This window comes from Puntigrus tetrazona, chromosome 8, assembly GCF_018831695.1.
Source record: "Puntigrus tetrazona isolate hp1 chromosome 8, ASM1883169v1, whole genome shotgun sequence".
NCBI classification, from domain to species: domain Eukaryota; kingdom Metazoa; phylum Chordata; class Actinopteri; order Cypriniformes; family Cyprinidae; genus Puntigrus; species Puntigrus tetrazona.
In genome coordinates this window covers 4,596,218-4,618,695 of record NC_056706.1, presented here as the reverse complement: position 1 = coordinate 4,618,695, position 22,478 = coordinate 4,596,218, and the positions used below count along the sequence as shown (strand labels likewise).

The following is a 22,478-nucleotide window of genomic DNA, read 5'->3' as shown; positions in this document are numbered from 1 at the left end:
CTTCATTGAATTGTACCGTCGTCCCTCCTTTCGGCACGCAGCCAAACCTGGTGCCAGCGTGGAAAAAATGAAGTCCTCTAAGCTCTCAGCCACACAGCGTGCGTTTCTACGCTCTCATTTGGTAAATAGTTGAATCAGCAGTGTCACTCCAATACAGAAAGGAGCTGTGTTCTCAATTAGCGTTTTTGCGCCGGCCGGTAAAACGGGTTCTAGATAGGTGCCAGCATGCAGAATCCATTCAGCCTATTGTTAAAAGGAGCGGAATTAAATGTAGTGCATGCTAACCAACTGAATGGGCGTTTGAGCACATTTGAATTGATAATGTATTTTTCTCTTTCTGCCGGATTATTAAAATGCATATGTCCTGTTTGGTCAGCACATTCGAAACGGGCTGCGCCGTAATACTGTTCGAGTCTGTTCTCACCTCACTTGTCTCATAAGTCTTTCTTTTATTAATCCGTTTCCGACGGGCAGTATATCCTCTCCCAATTATAAAAGACAGATTGGAAAATATCTGGATCAATCTTATCGATCGCCAGAGTTTAAGCTTCCCTTACAGCTTTAAAACATATGGCCACGGCTTCACGGCAGAAATCATAGCCTGAAGCTCCTAATATGATCGTTCGTCCGGTCTGGCGAAAGTCACGTCCGTGTTTATTTGCGACGGGTTATATAGTAAACGTCGCGGCGCTAGTAAATCGTTTTCAGGTTTCTGAAATAACAGGCTGTTGTTTAAAATATGACACAATCGTTCTCAAGGGCAGGAAATCTGATATGGGAGGCTGGTTCTTGGGCGGTAAATCAATTATTATTCCGTTACCAAGGAGACGGAAAACGCAAAAACTGTCACTCTCCCAAGAGAGAGACTTGTTTTCATTCATCTCGCTCCTGTCGCTGTCTTTCCCCTCTGTCTCTGTCTCTCTTTCTCTCCCGCTTTGAGATTAGATTAGAACGTTTGCCGTATTGTCGTGAGGAACGTTCTTAGAGTTCTCCCAGAATGCTCTGGGGCATCTAGAGCAGGATTAGGCCGTAAAGCCTGGGAGTGTCCTGGGCTTTGTTGCATGGTTGAAGTGTGCCCGTTTAGGCTTGACCTTGCATGGCATCTCCTGGGTCCCGGAATAAAACCGGGAAGGGAAGCACAGAGAGCGGAAAGCTCCTCATTAAATTATTTAAAGCCCCCGTGAGGGGAAAATGCATTTTCAACACTCTATGAATTCACACAGATGTGTCGCTCCCTGTCACGTCTGAGAAATTAAGGAAAAATGAAGGTTGCCAAGCTAACTCTGTTCATAAAACTCTAATAATTGCTAGTCTGTACCAGTATTTCACGAGAAATTGTTTTGAACTAAAATGAGGTAAATATAAATTTCATTATGTATGTCTCTCTGTAATTGAACAAAACGTTATCCATGACGTAATGAAGGTTTTTGGTTCATTTCAAGTCAATTGTGATTCATGTAAAATATTATAGTTCGCCCAGTTATTTTTGAATTAATCATTATGTGAATTTAATTGATTTGTTAATTTGTGAGCTGTTTTTTGAGAGATTCATTCAGTAAAATGATTCATAAATGATGAATCAAACTACACTAGTAATGATATGATTCAAAAAATTTTTTGACTGATTGATTTAGAAAATTGAGATATTTTAAGAAATATTAAAAGAATTGGCTGGTTAGATTTGTTTGTGAATTAAACTACATAGTAAATATATGATTCGTTAAACTGCTTGAAATCATTAGCTGTTTTATTTTATTCAAATTTAAAAAATGTCCTATTTATGTCCTGTTAAAAAAATCAACTCATTCTAAAATAGTTAGAAGATTAGTTTTTTTAGTGATTCGTTTAAGAATCAGTTTGCTTTGCAGTTTTCTTGTTTCTATGTCTTTTTTTAAAATGCATCACTAGAAGAATCATTTTATTAAATCAGTGAATCTTTCATTTAACGGATCGGCTTATTCTTAGATTTTTTTTTTTTTTTTTAAATGAAGAATCATCTTTTTGACTGATTCATTCGAAGTATGGCCTCGTACAGTTTGCTTATTTCTTAGTCCGCCTGAGTGTCTCATTAAAAGAATCGGCTCTCAAGATTTGCTCATTTGTGAATCAAACTACACCTGTATCTCCAGCAAGCGTTTTGCCCAATTGCTGCCGCGCTAACTAGTCTCCTTATCGCATCACACGACAGTTCACAAAACGCCACAAATGAGACATCGAACGCAATATCTGAGTGAAATATTCAGCATGCAGCGTATTGACGGCCAGATTAAGTATCTTCCCATCAAACCTGTTCTTCATGCAGCCGTTGTCTCTCGCCGGTCACATGACTGATAGGATCAGAGCATTTGCAGTCAGGTCACTGCATGTGTTTAACACATTGATAGCCCCGCGCTGAATGATAGATAAGACACCGGGAGCGTGTGGGGGGCTGGGCGCTCTTCAAAAAGGGGGTCGGGGTGCTTGGGTTGATTTCAAGGAAATTCACAAGCCCCCCCGCGGCTCCCATTTCTTCCTTACCTCTGTCGCTATCAATTTGTCCCGATGCCTAGCCGAGGACGGGCCGCCCAGACGAGATCATCTCTCCCTGGGTGGGGAGGTGAAGAAAGATGGATGTCGGGGGAGGGCGGCTGCAGGCCTGCATGCCTTTGAGGCAACCCGTGGTGGTCCTTCTTCTTATTGTACTTCTGTTTTTGTGGTCTGCTGCGTGTGTGTGTGTGTTTGTCCATGTGCATCTTGCGTCTGTGTGTGGCAAGGAGGGGGTCGGATGCAATTAATGAGCTTAAAACCTCCCCGGCCCGTCAGTGTCTGTCCTGAAGGGTTAATGCTCCACTGAGCACTTCCTTCAGGTCGTGCCGTGGTACGCACACACGCACACGGTGATCTGAGACGAGCAGACAGGATGGCTGGCCGCAGACACTGGAGTCCTGTTGTGCCTCTCCGTCTTGTTCATCTATTGTAGCGGAGCTTAGGACAATGGCTTCATTACTGCCGGCCGTTCTCTGGTGTTGCGGGCTAATGTGGGATACAGAGGAGCACTCGCGTGCCGAACGAACGGCTAAATATCTAGCAGAACAGTCTTGAATGACACTTTGAAAGAAGTGGGTCAGATGAGAGGAGGTGAAATCCTCCGCGGTGGGTTCGTGTTTTCATTCCTTTTTCCCTCTAGCAGGCCATTTCATCCCCAAAAAATGGGCTTTATCCCACGTGTAGCTCGGGGCTTTGATAGATAAACACAAAGGCTTTAGCAAAAAGAACAGTAGTGGTGACAAAGTACAGGAGTCAGATTGGAATAACATGATTTAACAATGGTGATATTTGAACAATGGTGATATTCACTTACTACAGAATTTACATGTGTGCCGAGGTAAAAATCCATGATTAATATCCAAAATTAAATGTTTTTGTTGTTTTTTTTTTGTAAACCAGAATTTTTTTAATGAATTCATGCTGTTCAAAAAACAAAAAAAAAACAAGAATAATTATAATGATTAGGTAATAATAATAATAATAATAATAATAATAATAATAATAATAAATGTAATTTATATTTATAATTTAATTATAATATATAATGATTGTATAAAAATAGAGTATTAAAAATTCAATTATAAAATCTATGAAAAATATATATGTCAAATTAGCAGTTACCTTAGGATGCTGAAAATGTGGCCTTTTTATTTTATGTTTTTATTTGTTGTAATGGAATGATTATTTATTATTCATTGGCAAGTTTTAATAATTCATTATTCAATGAATGCCACGGATTTTAATTCAGCAAGCCACTGTTTGATTCAGTGTGTTCAATGATTCAATGCCTGATTCAAACCAAAAGCTTGTAAGTTTAAGTCTTTTTGAGATTCAGTAAAACCACTAGCTCTGACCAATCGCATCATACTATAATAATGAATTATGTATTGGCTGAAAGTTGATCTTTTGCACTTCAGTATATGTTTTAGATTATGTCAGGAAAACTTAGGTGGTTCAAGTGATTTGTTAGACCCGATTCAAATCAATAGAATCAGTGTGAGTTCAAATTATCCGTTCAAAGAATCGCTAAGATGCCATTTGTGATTGGACTGCATTGTTTATGTGTATTGTTGTATAATTGTCAAATGCAGTTACTGTTAATACTCTACTGTTCTTTTTGTGGTGAATTAATCTCATAGTGTAGAAACGCAGAGCTTCAAACTCTATGGAAAGACGGGTTTGAACACATCTCAAGCCGTCATGAATGAACAATCTGAGGTATCTCTTTTTATAATTGGTACAGACATTCGGGGATTTAGGGAACATGTGTTTGGGAAGTGCTGAATGAGTTGTGTGTAAGTGAAGTGTTATAGAGCTCCAGGGCCACCGGTCAGGCCCCAAAAATAGGCCTCATGTCGAGGGAGCACCTGTTCTGTGGAAATATGAGCACAGTGAGATTGCTACTCAGAGTGACTCAAGTGCTAATAATCAACAATCACACTTCCGTCGCTATAATAACAGTTATTAACGGGGCCAACGGCCTCTGTTTGGATACGAGTAAGTGAGATTTTCATGTAAAGGTTTGCCCTTGGACCTGAGAGAGAGCTGATGAGTTTTTTTTTTTTGTATAAATGAATGTTAAGCGATTTCCACACAGTCGCGTCTGACTAGCATTCGCTTTAACGGTGAAAGGACTCTCGGCGATCTGATGTTGTTCACTTTGAGCTTTAGTGCGAGTTTTTCTTTGAAAAGGAGGCCCGTCGTTCTCTGTTTCTCTCTCTCTCTCTCATGTAAAACCTTTCTAGCGGTCAGTCGGGCTTTTGTGTCAGTATAATGTTGAAGTCAAAGACTCGCGGAAAAGCTAAACACATTGACCTTTTAATCTGACAGGAAGGATGGCACACGCACACACTCGCTTGCTTTTGCACAAGTATGCCATCCATTTGCATTTCTCCAATGCTGCAGAGACAATTTCAGCCGTAGCATATTTTCAGCATCTAAATGTAATGTCATGCTAATTGATAATTTAATAATAAAAATAGATACTATATATATATATATATATATATATATATATATATATATATATATATATATATATATATATAATTTTTTTTTTTTTTTTTTACATTTATTTGTGTAGATTATTAAATTTTTAATTGTATATTTGTAATACTTGGATTAAATAATTGTAAAAAAATTAATAATTGTCATTTATTTATTATTATAATTTTTTTTTTTGACATTTTCATCTTATTTTAAAAAGACAGTATAGCAGTGCCAGGAAGTGAATTGGGAGAAAGAGAGGGATTTTAAAAAACCTTTTTTCAGATTTTTCATAGGGAAAATGATGCTGACATGATATTGGTTAAATACTGCTGATCTTCTTAAGAAATTATAAGACTTTTTCCATTTCTCTGCCTAAAAGCTACCAAAAAACATTTCAATAATGTGTGAATTTAGCTGGAAGGCAGGAAGGCAGCGCTGAAATGGTGCAGGCCTCAGTGGCAGCTCTTAGTCAGTCGGAATGGTGTTGAATGGTGTTGTATTTGAAGTGTGTAATTAGGAGCTCTGGACCCCTGATGTGGCTCACCCATTATCACCTTTAGCTAAGAGAGCTGTTCTTCATAGCACCGGAGGAGGTGCTGTACACCTCCCAAACTTTTTCTTAAAGAGCGTTGCCTTTATTCCTTTCTTAAATGTCTTTTTTTTTAAGTCTATTTATTTGCATTTTCAGCAAAATTGTTTTTTTTGTTTTGTTTTTTTCGATTAGGTGCTTAACAATTTGTATACTTTCATAATATTATTATTTTGAATTGTCTTTTTATTTAAATCTTTTAAATTTTCTTTTATTTCTGTTTTATAATCATTCTATTTAGCTTTATTTCACTATATTTCAGTATATTTTATAGATGTTGAAGTTGTATATTTATAAAAAATTTTGTGCAATTTAAATTTTTCAGGCAAGGAAAACCGTTTTTATACGCTGGTATGAATTAAAACAGTAACCATGCAAATTGAGTAAAAAAAAATAAATAAATAACCAATAAAGCAGTAATTTTACATTATGGAAGTAACTAATAAAAATCGATTAAGAAAGATGAAAGTAAACCGAATTGTCAGGGAATGATCTGTTCAAACCCAAAACGAAGCAAATAGTTTAGTGTTTTACTGTTGATTGTTCATTCTTGGCCCCCAGATCCGAATAGTTTTTCAAAAACTGACATCGAACGTTCAGATGTTTTACAAAAAAGCCTTTGTTAGTGCTCAGTTTCTCTTTTCGGGCCACACGTGGACTTGAAGTTTGTTGAGTAAACGTGTTTCGGGTCGAAGCGGGCCGGATGTCAGTCCAGAGGGCCGTAGCGTCTGAACTCTGTAGTGATAAAAAAGTCTGTGTCAATATTAAGCTTTGACTAGCTCCCGGATTGACCGAGAGCAAGTGAACTCACACAAGACAAGCCAGCTTGCTTTTTGTTCAAACAAGTGAGTCATCGGCAAACGAGTGGCCGTCTCGCGCGTTCCTCAGAGTCTTAACACCTCGGTCGACAGTTCCAGCCGTACTTTGGAGTTTTTAAACGATGTAACCCACCGTTTACTCTCTGGCACGGCGTTTCTTAATCCTTCCTTTCCGTTCCTGTCAGTCCTTCAAAGATGTTGCCGAGATCCCGGGCGCAGCAGCAGCCTTGCCCTGCAGAGAAAGGTCTGAATTAGATCACAAAGCTTCCAGATGGCTCAAATTTAATTATTTAGCACAGAGAAAAACCAATTCGGGTCAGCCACAAATATATAGGATGCCTTGAAATGGCTTCTATATCGGTGTGTGCTTTTATTAGGGCCGGGAGGTAGTAAAAGGTGTAAGCGGGCCGTATTGTAAACGCTCGCTCTGAGGGCTTACTCTGGGTTTTTTGGGGGTTTTTTTTCTCACAGGGTTGCAGAGATGGAGACCCTCAACAATGGGGCCAATCATTTTCTCCACCCGCTTCCATGTCTGCTCGGAAAAGCAACATAAACAAGAGCCGAAGACACTTAGGTGCCAATTTCATTGTGGCAGAAATGAAAAACGGCTGTCGCTTTTTTTCCTTTTTTTCTATTTAAAGGCATAGCGTGTCTTGAAACCCAAGAAAAGCACTGGAAACAAAGAATGACGGAGCGTAATTGATGGAGGAATTATTACTGACCTGCTAAGTGCTTTGTTGCCATCGCATTGAGTTATTCATGGATTGTTTTGAGGGTTTCAGGAAGTCCGGGATTCTGTAGCTCCATTAGGTGTTGAAAATCTGTATGTGTCTGATAAGAATGTGCAGCTTAAAGGGACAGTCCACCCAAAAGCAAAAATTTTGACGTTTACTCACTGAGTTGTTTCAAATTAGTGTATTTCTTCTGTTGAACACAATTTTTTTTTTTTTTTGTGAAAAATGTGGCGGATACCATCCATAGCATTTTTTCTATGCTGTTGAAGTCTATGAAAACTTGTTTGCGCCACTAAACAAAAACAAAAAAAGTAATTATTACTTTATCTCATAGTTCTGACTTTTTTTCTCACAATTCCGCTTTTCTTGCAATTCAGATTTTTTATTTTCTAAAAACTGCATGATATGAATTCGCATCAGAACGCATAACAGTATAAATATGCAATTTTGTGTTCTGAACTTAGAATCATGAGATATAAACTCGCAATTTAAGAATGTCGTAGTTGCGAGCTGGCTTTACTACTTTCTGTTCTGAGATTTGTCAGAATTATGTGAGATAAATTTGCAGTTGCATGTTGGGAAGACAGAAATGTGAGAGAGAAACTTGCTTATTGTGAGAAAAATGGTCAGAACTGCGAAAAAGTTTGATAAACTACCAGTTGCGAGATTTGCAAGTTTATCTAATTTCTTACAATTCTAAATTCATAACTGGTTATTGAGTAAAGTCGTAACCATGCAATTCTGTGAATCCTGCAAGTCAGAATTTTGAGAAAGTTGCAATCATTTACTGTTTATTTGTACTCGAGCTTCCAAAGTGCCCAGCAACTGTTTAGTTTACCCACTTTCTACAGAACTTTTTTTTTTCAGCAGAAGTAGTAAACTCAGAGATTTGGAATGACTAAAAGGTAAGTTAAAGCTGCCCCTTAAGTACCAGGTGTTTTCATAAAGCAGCAACTTTAAGATTGCTTTTAAGACGCTCGTGATGCTCTTTCTGGTCAGTTAAGAGGGGAAACCACAGCGACTGGTTTTCTGTTTAGCTTTAAAGTGCGTGGAATGCCCGTCATGTAATTTTATATGTCTGTCTTGAGCCTAAAGAGAGAGGAAGACAGCCACCTGGACAGCTTCAGTCTCACACTAATGGTTTTTGTCAGCGTTTTGGGTTTCAAGGCCAGGCTAAGCACAATAAACAGAAGAAAAAATCAGTATTTTAATCAATGCATAATTGTTTTTAGTTTTGAGATGTGAGGCCTAAACGCCGATGCGCGTGTCTTTTGATTAGCTTATCATGCCCAGTGATAAATCAAGCCAGGAATCTCCCATTACGTTGATCGATCTGCTGTTTACGACTCGCGCTAAAGGGCTTTTTCGCCAAAGCACGAGGAAGAGCAATGAAAAATTTCGAATAGATAAGCTAATGCAGCTGAAATTAATTGTAGCGTCATTATTCAAATCTGTCCGAGCGTAAGAAGCAGCTAGCCAACGCGCTACAGCACTCGTCTGCGTCTTGTTAACCCGAAGGGCACTTCAGCATGGCGAGAGAGCTATTAATTGTGTTTGCTCTCAAACATGGCGACATGATTATTGTTTGTCCTTCCTGATTCCAAACACTGTTTCAACACGTAATGAGTGGGACTCGCTGTTGACTTAATGATGTGTGCAAGACGGCATCTCATCCCTCGGATGAACACGGTCAACAGAAACAGGAACCCAAATCTTGAAAAACGTGTGCTGGTTGGGATAAATTAGGATGCGATCTTCCTGTAATGTTGGCATCGTGTATTAAACTGTTCGCCGTTTATAGCATGGTAGAAATTTTGTGACTTTTTAGACTGTTGTGGTAGTTTAAGGTTCTGTCAGTGTTAATGGCTGACCCCCATGTGGTTCCAAACCTGTCTTCAGAACATAATTTAAGATATTTTAGATGACCGTCCCTTTGACTGTCAAGTAACGAACACTATAAAGCCCCAGCAAAGTATGAAAAACATCGTCTTTACTTCAATCTGCCATCGGTGGTTCAATCTGAATGTTATGAAGCCAACTCAAAGCAATAATAACTTCGTCCTTGTTTCTTCGTTGCTCCATTTTGGAAAATATCAACAGGACGCAAACTACAAACGCTCTTCTGTCAGTCAAGCTACGTTTTCTAATTGCATTCACACTTTGATTTGAATCAAAATAGCGCATCACTTGCGTCCAGTGACCCGGAGAGACGCACACAGGATGCAAACCGAATAAAACCGTTGTTTTTGTTTTATTTCCATGCATTCTGATGACGGCTCTGGTCCTTGATAGCGTTCGTTACGCGGCAGTCAATGGGAAAAGCCTTCCCGTTTTCATCTAAAATATCAAAAAGTGTGTTTCGAAGACAAACAAAGCTTTTACCGGTTTGGCGCGACGTGGGGGATCAATGACAAATTTTAATTTCGGGTTGGAGTATCCCTTTAATATTAAAGGGACAGTTCACCCAAAATTGAAAATCACGTCATCGTTTAGTCACCTCAAGCTGTTCCGATCGAACATTGTCCATTAGCAGACGATTCAATTGAACATTTGGAATCAACGTAAAATGAAAAATGTTTGTATGTGAAACCCCCTTTTGTTATAATTGTTTTGTACATCAATTAATTCATCATAACCTTACTAAACTAGACTGGCAATACCTCTTCTGAAAATAAATCCCTATTGCGTTAATGTCAATTTCCTTTTAAAATTTCCTGCGTTTCAGGCTTCAGCGTAGATTTGCATCGTCATCCATCAGCGTTCGGTTTAAAAAATTCATACATTTCTTCCCGCCTTGATGCTTGTTGTTTTTTTTTGTTGTTTTTTTTTCCCCTGACAAAGCAAAGCTGTAATTGACTTCCCTTTGTGAATGAAGTAGCTCTCAGATGAGTCTCAGGCCTGAATAGACATCGCTTTTTATATTTCAAAGTAGAACGGCAAGTCAAACGGGGTTAGCGCCATGGAAACTTGAATTGCGCTGAACTTTTTTTTATGCTAACACAAACATAGACCCTCAGCTCCGAACGCATCACCGCTGACGTGCCGACGCATACAAAGCATGCACACTCCTGTATATGTGTGTGTGTGTTACCTCATGGATGTGCAAAAGCAACACGCAATTTCCTGCGCGATTAATTGTTGGATTAAGTGCGGTTTCATGTTGGCTTTGCCTCTGTCTGGATCTGGGCAGGAGAGGTTAATAAGCTTACGCTGGAATTCAAGGAGTCTCCAAGGGGTCGTTGGCAAAAGTTTTGCCTGTGTTTTTCTTTCCGTATTTTTTCTTCTCGGAATGCTAACTGAAGAGCTCAAGTCGGGGTGAGTGGGGTAAGCTGTGCCACTTTATGCTGAAGCTGTCCTCTAGGCAAGGAGAAATGAGAACAGGGTGAAATGAATATCCCTAATTATATTTCAGGACGACTGTTTTGAAATGAAATTCAAAGGCAGTGTCTAAAGGCCACAGAAAAAAAAACTATTTATATAAAAAAAATTAATAAAAAGAGTATACGAGGAAAAATGTTTTGCAAGATGTGAATTATACGTAAATAAGCCAAAAAAGAATTCTTGTAATTTGCAATTAAATGTAATTAACCCGTTTTCAATATAAACAATATTTTAAACATTTATGATACATGCATGTAAATATTTAAGAAAAATTGTATCTTTATATATTTAACATGTTTTTATTATTTGCTAAACGTGTGTGTGTGTGTGTGTGTGTATATATATATATATATATATATATATATATATATATATATATATATATATATATATATATATATATATATATATATATATATATATAGCAGATAAAAGTAAATATTATTTCTGAATAAAAATAAGTAGTATTGTACGTTTTTATCTCTCACTCTAGTCAGGGTAATCTTAGTCTATTGTTATGATTTTGGTCATGAATCCAAAAAAGTGAATTTAATGATATTTATCCAAAAATTCGGATGGTTTTTATACATGTCATAGTGTATAATTGCTTGAGATTCAATTTTGGACTTTTTGTTTGATAACAAACCAAATCAAAAGTTCCTTTTGACATAAAATAAAGCATTAAAATTGCAAGCCGTTATTTGCATCTTAATGTCAGGCGGATCTTTTGAATTATATAGTCACGTGACCACAACGACCTACAGATATATTTTCTAGGTTAACGTGGCGAAGCATCTCGGCTCTCTCTCTCCCTGCAGCAGGTCGTAGAGTCTCTCTCTCTCTCTGCTGTAGGATGAGAGGTCAGTTTGCTGACGCTCCCTTGGCAGGGCTCCAGTTCCTGAGCAGCAGGTCCGCAGTGATCAGAGAAGCCTGACTGGTCTCTGGCCCGTGACAAGCGTGTGAGAGAAGTAACATTCCTGTCTACACTCGTTCTGCTCAGTGTGACAGCCCATGAGATGCCTGAACCCAAATCCCAAATCCCTGCTTCTGCTGCCAGCACGTCCCACCTGTGCACCTGCAGGGATTTACAAAATCACAGCGTTTCAGATGCTCCCTCTGCCTTTTGTTTCTAATTCAGCCATTTGTTTTGGTGGCTGTTTTTCGGGGAGATAGAGAGAATAATTGGATAGGAACTAGAAGAATGCGGAGTCCAAAATGAGCTTTCTGCCATGCCATTGAGAGAATTTGTGAGAATTATAAACAACATTATTTCTTGCAAGCTATGAAACTACTTTTAGCATTATTTTTATAAAAAAAAAAATCTATGGAATTTATTTTTTTTTTCTTTTTCATTAAGAATATTCAAATAAGCTTTAGAGATGAATATGTAGTTACTCTATAATGTTTATTTGTTAATTGTTGTTGTTATTATGATTAATGGCTATTATCATCATTTTAATTATGGACCATTTTTATGAACATCAAGTCAGGAGTAAACTACAGTAAGCATCTACTCTGATTAATTAAAAATATAATTGCATGATAATAATAATAATAATGGTAGTAATTTTTTTATAATTTTAGCATGGTAATAAAAATAATAAATATAATAATAAGAACAACAACACTAAGTGGCAAATTAGTAAAATATTTTGAGTAAATAAGATATTGTTTTTGTGTGATTGTTATTATTATTATAAATGAAAATAATAATACTTTAAACAAGTAGATAATTGCTTCAAGTAAATAAAATAATAATAATAATAATAATAATCACAGACAATAATAATACAATAATAATAATAATAATAATAATAATATTCACAGACAATAATAATAATATTATAATAATAATAATTTTCACAGACAATAATAATAATAATAATATATAAAAATATGCTTTGAGTCTGTATGTTATTGTTGTTGATGATGAAACAATACATTTGTTGTTAATAGTAATAATGATGGTGATTTAATGATAATAATAACAATACAGATTATGTATTATTATATATTATTGTTGTTGTTTGTTTTATGTACTCATCAAAAGTTTACTCACGTTTTGCTCTGGAGGCTTTCAAATTAATTGCTCTTTTACTTAGTCGCTGTTCTCAATCTTGTTCTTAAATTAAGCTCTAACATTTAATAAAGGTTTAAAATGAATAAAACTCCTAATGCCGCGTCGATCCCATTGCATTTTCCCCCAAAATGTGGGGGAAGTCACTTTGGGTGAGTGGGCCGTAATTCACTCCGTACGGATATCCGAAACCGGCGCTAAATGGTAATTGAAAGGTTGTTCCTGATAAAAACATTCCAGCGATGGTGAGCTTGTAATTTGGGCATTATACAGCGGCTGGTATACATGACTGAATCTGAGTAATTGCTGTTTGAGTGAAACTAGGCGCTGGTGGAGGGTGAAGGGCGTCAGAGGACGAGTCTTACTTTCCCACACCACGGCATTCCTTACCCATAATGCCTTTCTGTGTGCATTTCTGAAAGCATTAAGCGCTGCGGATCATGTGACCTTTAAAAACCAAACCGTGGAGTTCAGAGGTCAGGACGGGTCAAAGGTCGCTGAACGCGGTAGAAAGTGCCGGAGAGGAAGAGCGGAAGGGTGTTGATGGTTTGGTTGCTCGTATTTGTTAGGATCGAGTGAGACGGAGCAGGTGTTGACGGCCTAAACTCCGCCAGATCTGAGGAAACGGGATAAGGACTCTAATTGAATTACAGACCCTTTTGTTCGGCTCCTGGGGTGCGAGGCTCTCCTAAGAGGATGAATTTGCAGCTTGAGGATTTTGACCTTATTTTTTTTGTTGCTCGTGTGAAATAGATGTGGCTCGACGCGGAATCGTAGATCCTTTTTAAAGGTTGGAGTGAACCCGAAGAGGTTGAAGATGGGGCAGGCGTAATGTAAAAGCAACAGTGTAATATCCCGTCGTTCCTCTCTCGGATCGGGAGGGCAAAATAGATCTCATTTTACCTCTGTAATCCTCTTTAACTGTGGGTTGTGGAGAGTCGCGACGGTTCCCCGAGAGCAGCGGTATCTAGTGGAAGTGGCGTTCGGTGGAAAGTGTAATATGCGATATTTATTTAAAGGAGTAGTGCAGCCTAAAATGGATTCGGAGTATTTCTTTCCTGCGTTAAACACAGGAGGAGGCGTTTTGAGTGCCTTGAGGATGCAAAACAGGATAAAAGTAACTTAGCTGCGCTTGATTCATTACTGAGTCATCAGTGAATCAGTGATTCATTCTTGCAGCAAACGGATCAGTTTTTTGAGGTTAATTTAGCGACTTAATGATCCCACGTGATTATAAGCAAAATATAAAGAAATGCTGGTCTTATAGACTAAGAACTTTTTGCCTTATACTGTAAATGAACCTCGAAAGCTTTAGTCCCTATTCATATGTGCATATAAGCCATTACTGCATTCGCTGGCGCTAGGATCTTAGTATTATGTTTGTTTTTATGATTGTTTGTTTACATGATGCTACAAATATTATTTTGTTTTAATAACAATAGTTGCTGCTTTGATAAATTAGTATTGATATTGTAATTTCCAATTGTTGTTGTAATAAATGAATTTAATGGCATTATTTATATTTTTATTATAGTAAAATGCATTGGATTTCAAGAAAGTGGAGTTGCTTTTTATTCTTATATAAATGCATTTTTTTGATTATCTAATTTTTTATTAAAAATATGTATAAAAGTGTTTTATTTTTATTGTTGTATAATTGTTTTTATATTTTAAAACTATATTATGATGAAAACAATTATTATTATATTATTTATAGTTGGTTTTATTGATTTATAAATGCATTTTATTGATGCATTACAGACTAGTATAATATTTATTAGATACCATAATAGAAATATTTTATTTTTGGCTGTTTTATAATAAAATCTAAATATTAATATTTAATAACTATATATTATGATAATTTATTATGAAGACAATAGCTATTTTTAATTATTATTAATATTATTATAATAAAGCAATTTCAAGGGAATTGTTTTTTTCATAAAACGATAACGCAAAACAAAATACAAAAAATATTCCAATTCAAATGGTAGGTGTAGATAATACAACAGTAAAGTGCATTCGATTTTAAAAATCAAAAAAGTAGAGGTGCTTTCTGCTTTTATTTACCATCATGTTTTTTTAGTTTTTTTTTCCTCTGGAAGTCTAGGTGAAGCCACGTTTGCTATTAGCTGCGATGTAACTTCTGCAGTTTTCGCACAGATCAGGAGTTTATCCACCGCTGTCGCGTCTTCGGATTCTTGCCGTGTTACTATTGTAATATTCCACGTCCAAAAGAAAACAAAGTAACATTAAACTGAGATGTCTGGTACTTTGGCTTGATAGAATAACATAACTTAGTGCTATGAATCATTCGCCCGAGCCAATAAAAACACGAACCTCGCCGCGGATTAAATTAAAACCCGTTTTTATATAAGGCCGCGTTAAGAGCTCGTGCCATTATCAACAAGCTGATGTTTATGTGCCGCACACGGGAGTTTCCAGCGCGCTTATTTATTTGCGGGTTAGTTATTGTTGTTGACCGCAGAGCGTGTCCGTGCGGCCGTCTTTCAGAGGATTTGGGATCGTTGCATGTTGTCATTACAACGCGATCGAGTTTTCAGCCTTCTCTTCTGTTTTACGAAATCCAATTTTATCCTGCGATCTCTCACTCCGCTGTGTCTTCTCACTCTTTGATGTGAGTGATAAATGAAGCTCTGGTGGGCCGCCCCTCCTCTCCGTATGTCGGCGGTGTTAGTCAACAGCACGTCTCTCACACCCTCTCCGTGTCTCGTTCATTCATACACACGTTATTTTAGTTTAGAGCTTTTTTTTTTTCCTTCTCTTTGTTCAATGGCATTTTCAGTTTTAAATCAAATACTCTGCGGAGGCTGAAAGATGTGCTCTGCAGACTGAATGGTAAAGATTACGGAATCTCAAAAATTCTGTTTGATCTTTTTTTTTATATAATATTTTGTGCTTTTGAGGCTGTAGCTCCTAAACTTTAGAACACTTTTCCCATGGATTTAAGATCTGTGGACATTTTTAAAAACATGCATTAGACTCCTCGGTTTAGACCTGCTTTGGTTTGATTATTATTATTGTTGTTTTATTTTTGTAGTTTATTTCCAAACATCAAAATGTGAGACGTCTTTTTAAATAGGTTTTAATTATGTATATTTCCACATCTTTGTCTATTTTTCAAAAGGTAGTGTAATATAAACATGTTCTATTAACATTGGTACTACTTTACTATCGGAATACTAAATCGCTAATTGGCATAATTTATATATTTATATATCATATTTTAATTCCAGGTTGTTATAATTGGCAATAGTATTGAACTTTTAGAAACAAAAATTATATTTTTGTTTTATAATAATAATTATTTTTATCATTATTTTTTATTTATGTATTAGTGCCCGTCAAAATGTAAATTTGTGCATTAACGCAGACAATTAGTTATTTTACTTTTACTAGATTTATTTCAGAAAACAATTTTGAAATTAAATCATTGTTGTTAGATATAATTTATTTATTTACTATTTTTTTATATATATATAAAATATATATATATATATATATATATATATATATATATATATATATATATATATATATATATATATATATATAATTTTTTAATATCTATACCATATTTTAACAAAGAAGGTTTACCATTGAAGGTTTTACTTAATGCTAATAACCAGATCTATTGTGGTCAAAATGCAGCCACTGTAGCTGATTATTGTTGAATGAATTATGAATTATAAAGAATTAGAGGCTTTTGTCATTTCTTGTCCTTGCAGAAATAATCTAGCCGTTGGAAGATGAATCCAGTGAACAAAAAAAAGAACATCATTTTGTACGGTACTCTGGAAAAGTGAGAGCGAGAGAGATGGGAAATGAATCCAGCTCCACTTAAGAGCTTGATTCAGCCAGTCCTTGAAGCGCGGGCCCTCACAAGGGCTTCAGATCGATAAAAAACAAGCACCCAAATGAACAAAAAATGCCCCCCCTCCTCTTTCTCCTTCTCCCGCTGTAGTAATTTCCTCATTCTCTTTGCCCCCTTTGTGATCGATGAGGGAAAAATTGGGTTATGATCAAACCCGTCAGTCTTCCGGTCGCTCTGCGCAGCGCAGGGCTGTGACACCGGCAGGTTAATTAATAGATGGATAGGCAGCCGCCACTACCCCAGCATCATTCGAGCGACGGAGAGACGGAGGGGGGAAGGTAATATTTATCTAAATTCCTATTACCCTCATCCGAGGTGTTTGATGTTGTCGCGGGGTCAGCTCTCAGCAGGCTGAGCAAGCACTCTGCATTTCAAACACTCAAGTGCGCCGCGAGGACATCCCCGCCTAGGGAGAAGAGTACACATCTTAAAACTTGCCCTCCTGAAAGCCATTTAAGTTCACCACTGATTTTTTTTTTTTTATATATATATGGGCAGAAAAGTGCACCTGATTGCAGGGCAGCGCTCGCCCAGTCTGAATGCTGCTGGTTTTTCCGTAGCCCATCGTCCTCGTTCGCCATCTATCGAGAGATATCTGTGGGATTTCGGTGTCATTTTGGCTAAAAGAGCCCAGAACAATCAATGCGACGGCTGTTCGTTTCTCTAATCCGGTGTAAAAGTTCCTCTTCCTTTTTCTTTTTTTTTCTTTTTTTTTTCTCCACCCCTGCATTAGTGTTGATGGATGGAAGCTGTAGTTAGGCAGAGTGAGCGCTGGGAGCTTGGCATAAAGTGTGTTTAGTTTGTGGCAAAAGATAATTTTTCCTCTCGAGGTTTAAAATAAGAGTGTTTTAGCTCACTGTGACTAATTTAATCTAGTTATACACCAATCTGTCAATATTTGGCAATTTTGAGATTATTGAGATTAGCAGGCGACTGTTGATTAGCAACGCAGCAGAGATCATTGTTTTTTTTAAATACTTAGGTCATTTTGAATGCTTATTGCGATATGTTGAATTATTTCTTATTTTGTAAAATTTATCCAAAAATTTTCTTAATTATGCATACGCACACATGCATGAGTGTAAAATGTATAAATTTGTTTGTGTGTGTATATATATATATTATATTGTAAATGTATAAATTTACATTTAAATATAAATATTATAAATATGTGTATATGTATGTGTATGTATATTTATATAATTTGTAATAAATAGTGTGTGCGTATATGCATGTGTAATCTGAAACTGAGATTTTACATGATTTTTTTGTCTAACAAAAATTTGAGTCTTAATTTAGACAAATTATAAAATGATAAAAAGAAAATCACTAAAAATATTCAAGAATTTGAAATTGTGTGTGTTTTTGCAACTATATATATATATATATAAAACATTAGCCCTGTATCAGACACACCGTGCAGCCTCTTGTTTTTTAAAACAAGCTCTAAATTTGGTTCTCTTTTTGATGTTCTCTTCCACAAATATAAACTTTTTTTTATCTTCAATGCGGTTCACTGATGCTTGGGCCTTACCGTCTTTCATAACCGCTTCTTGTCTGTCTTCACTGCAGAAAAACTCCCTTCCCAATTGATCCGATTCTACGAGGGTATCGCGAAACCTGGCGGCTGGTGTTAAACCGATCCGTTTAAACAAGGGAACTCTGCAAGCCGAAGGCTGCTAGGAAAAAACGACACTACAGCTGGTGGCGCATGAATTGACGAAGAGTCCGTCGTGTTTCTAGGCCTTCTGTCCTGCTGCCCGCGGAGACGTGGGCTCTGACTTGGCCGGCGATATGTGACACCCAATATGGCAGCCTTCGACTAATTGATGCCACCTTGTCAACCCTAATTACTGCAACTGCTGCAATGAGGAGGCAGCTAATTAACAGACTAACGATGTTTGTCACTTCAGACCGACCCAGATATTTAGGAGACGGCCCAAGTCCGCTGCCAATGCATTTGTTTCGAGTGTTTTTTTTTTCACCTTCTTTCGCTTCTTCTTTTTATTTCGATCTCTCTGCCGTTCCCAAATGGCGTTTCGTACCTTTTTGGTGGGAATTTAGTTTGCTTACAGCCTGGTTTCGGTCTCCCATCGCATTGCCGTCAGAATTGATTAGGACAGATTCGCTGGTAGGGAAACAGGTGAGCTCTCTGACTTTAAATACGGTTGTCAGCCGCTCTGTTTCTTTTTTTTTTCTTCTTCTTCTTTTCCTCAGTCGTCACTTCAAAGATGTTTTGAATTTGACATATTTAGAGCTCGCTTTTTACCCAGCAAGCTCAACTACACTAATTATCAGTGTGAGGAAACAGAGGAGCCGCTAATGATGAGGCAGCGGGGGTTCGAGTGTGTGTGTGTGTGTGTGTGTGTTGTTAAAATGTAATTGATTTTTATCGCACATCTGATCAGATGCTGTAATCTCTCTCCGCTGCCGGCCCGCGTTCGCTCAAAGTTCTCCGCTCGTTTTCTAGGTCAGCCGAAGAATTCTGCATTCATGAGGAAAATTATAATACTGCGTGTGTCAGTAATAATCGGATGTGTAAGTGGTGATGTGCTGCCAACCAGAAACGCTTTGAGCAGTAAGATCGCGGTAAAATACCTGGAATTTAAAATCGGGTGCTGTGAAAACGCAGTCTGAGGTCACGCTTTATATTAGGCGGCCTTTACTACATGCATCAGAAAATAACTACAATGTAATTATTGTGTTCCTATTGTATCGCAAAACACTTTTGCTGCTATCGAGGTGGGTAAAGGTATGATTAGAGAGATATTTGGTGGTTAAGGGTGGGTTAGGGTGTATGGGGCGAGCTACTACATATGTAACTCAAATGATTAATTTAAGTGTAACTGCATACACTGTAGTAGTTAAGGCCGTCTAATATAAAGTGGAACTGTTTTGATTGAAAAGTGGGCGGGTGCATAACTAAATACAGTCAGGTGATTGGGTCGCTCGAAGTAAAGAAGAAACGCTCGGTCTCTTGTTGAATTGAACTCGATCTTTGGTTTTGTTTTCAGATTCGAGTGGACGGTATACCGCCGCCGCCTGAGAACGCTCTGCTGTATGAGACGGTCAGTGTCGTGGAGGGAAGCCCGATTCTCCGTGACATGGTGTTCAGTCCTGATTATCAGTACATCTATCTGCTGAGCGACAAACAGGTGAGTTTGGATGAGATCAGGACACTACTGAAATGCATGCTTGTCTACTGGACTCGTCTCTTTCAGGCTGCTCGTCGATTCGTTTATCAGGGATGATTCAAAATAGGAATTTTGGCCAGTGTTTATCCTATTTGGTTGATAAAAAAGTTTCTTATACAAGAGAGACATTTTTTTTATTTTTATAAAAAGTAAGAAAAAAATAAAAATACAATACTGTTCAAAAGTTTTGGTAAGTTAATTCTGCGGTTCAGCAACAATGCAGTGTGAAAGTCAAATTGTTTTGTTTTATGTTGCAAAAGATTTCTGTTTAAAATGAATGCTTCTCTTTTAAATTAGTGCAGTGCAGCTGTTTATATGTGACCCTGGACCACAAAACCAGACAACGGTTAATTGAGATCTATGCATCATCTGAAAGCTGAATAAATAAGATGTAAATTGATGCAAAAGGGTTTGCTTTTCGAGGATCACATATAAATAAATGATGCAATTTTCTATATTCCAATACAAAACCGCTATTTAATAAAAATTCCACAATGATATATATATATATATATATATATATATATATATATATATATATATATATATATATATATATATATATATATATATATATATTTATAAATACTGTTTTGGTGAGCATAAGCAAAATTAATACAATCTTACAGACCCTAAATATTTAAACAATACTGTATGCTAATGTGTTTACCATAATATTATGCGTTATTTAATAATGATTTTTTCCAGTCCTGAACTTTGAGATTCCACTAGTGAAAACATTGTTAAAAAAATTAAAAAACCCATATATGTGTATATGTATGTGTGTGTGTGTGTGTGTATATATATATATATATATATATATATATATATATATATATATATATATATATATATATATATATTATGTATATGTTTTTTTTTTTTTTTTTTTTTTTTAACTATCCAGATTTAAGATTAGTTTTTGAATCCCAGATTTTGCACAGGGACACGGCCCTCTGTGCGTCACTATTGTTCTTGATTTTTATCGCTTGTCTTTTAGTGTTAATTTATTTAGTAAAGCCAGCAAAAACATTTACGGCACGCGGGGAGGCCAGAATAAAGGAACATTTGTGTAGAGTGAGTGGGCGCTCGACGCTTTTGTCTTAAGACCCCAACCGGAATCTCAGATATGTTGTTTTAACATCTGCGAGACAGGAAAACAGAATACGAAACGCCGGTTCACGACTCTGAATGGGAGCCCCAGCTGCTTGGCCCTAATAAGAAATGGTGGGGAAGCATTTCCATCCAGCGCCGAGCGGAATAACAGCCCTTCCCATAATGCTCTATTATACAGCCGGAGGAGAGGAAGGATACGTCGAAGTTCCTCAGACTCTCTCGTACAGTACAGCTGTAGCTTTTTCTTCATTTTCTTCTTTTTCTCCTCTTTTCAATGCTCGTTTCTTTCCTTCGGAGAAAGAAATTTGTTGTCTTTGTGCATTTTTTGAAAGACCCGGTTTTTTGTGCGCGTGCACGCGCGTTTCCTTGAGAAAGACGGAGTTCAAGTGACGCACGGAAAAAACATCACCGTCTTTGAGAGAGCCGAACGAAGCTTCAGTCCTCAGCACAAGGATATTTTTAAATCCTTATCAGTACTATTCAGAAAAATAAGATGATAAAATGTTCTCGTGCTCCAGGCGCCGTAGAGCGGTGTAGGCAGGAATTAGCCATGCAGATAGCGGTATTAATTTCAGCGTTACGCTTGAAGGTAAAGCAGCTCAATGATGTGTGCGATGACATCATCTCTATGATATCATGGGTAAATATAGATATAGTTTCATCAAACTACTTTTTTCAACTACTTTTTTTTTTTTTTTTTTATAAACCTGTTAATTTATTTAGATTTTTTTATTATTATTTAGATTTTACTTTATTTAAATACCATATTTAAAGGCATTAATGATAAATAATAAAAGAATGAAATACATTTTTTTAATGAATAGTTTTTATTGTTTTATGACTATTCCAGACACATACTTCAACCTAAAACTGTGACAATCTATTTATATTAAATACTTAATTTTTATTTTATTATTTATTTATTAATATTTTTACATATTATATTATATATATGATATTTATATATATTTTTTAAGATTTTAAGCTACTAAGGTCTAAACAAAGAATTAAATAAGCCTTTTTATGATTTACTGTTGTAATATGCTTACGTGTATTAAAAGTGGTATTATTTTAAATTAAAATTAACTATTAAAAACAGGGTGAATTATGTATACTTTATTTTTATAACAGTGTAGAATAAAAGTTGCAGTATTTAGTAGAAAAATTTAAAAATTATATAGAATTATTAATTTAGAATAATAATATATAGTAGTAGAACAAAGGTGAATTATTTATATATTAATTGTATTACATAAATTGTATTATTATTGTTATTGTTATTATTATTATTTTAAATAATTTAAAAAAGAATATTTATTTTTGCCAAGCTATACTTTGGTCAATTAATGCAAAAATCTTTCAAATATTACTTCTTATTTTCCATTTAAGAAATATAACATCCTAGCAATGAAATTAGCCTTTGAAAGACAAATGAGTGCCATTTCAAACGAATTTCGTGATTTCAGAAGCGTTTTGAAACGGCTTGTTTTGGTCAGAAAAAATGTCTGATTTGGTTCTTACGGTGCGTGTATGTTTACCGCTAGATGCTGTTACTAAGGAAATGAAAGTAGCGTGAATAAAGTGTTTTATTTTCTTTGTAAGCCTTATATTTGAAGAAACACCCATATGCATTAGCACAAGGCATCATCTGGAGT

At 36.4% G+C, this 22,478-nt stretch overlaps 1 protein-coding gene across 1 annotated transcript in view; it reads left to right on the top strand.

The window, feature by feature from the left end:
- plxna3 (plexin A3) overlaps window positions 1–22,478 on the top strand; it is a 145,401-nt gene that overhangs the window by 36,774 nt on the left and 86,149 nt on the right. The window contains exon 4 of the mRNA XM_043247611.1: window positions 19,528–19,668. Within this exon, the coding sequence (XP_043103546.1) occupies window positions 19,528–19,668 (141 nt within the window). The remainder of the gene's footprint in view (window positions 1–19,527; window positions 19,669–22,478) is intronic.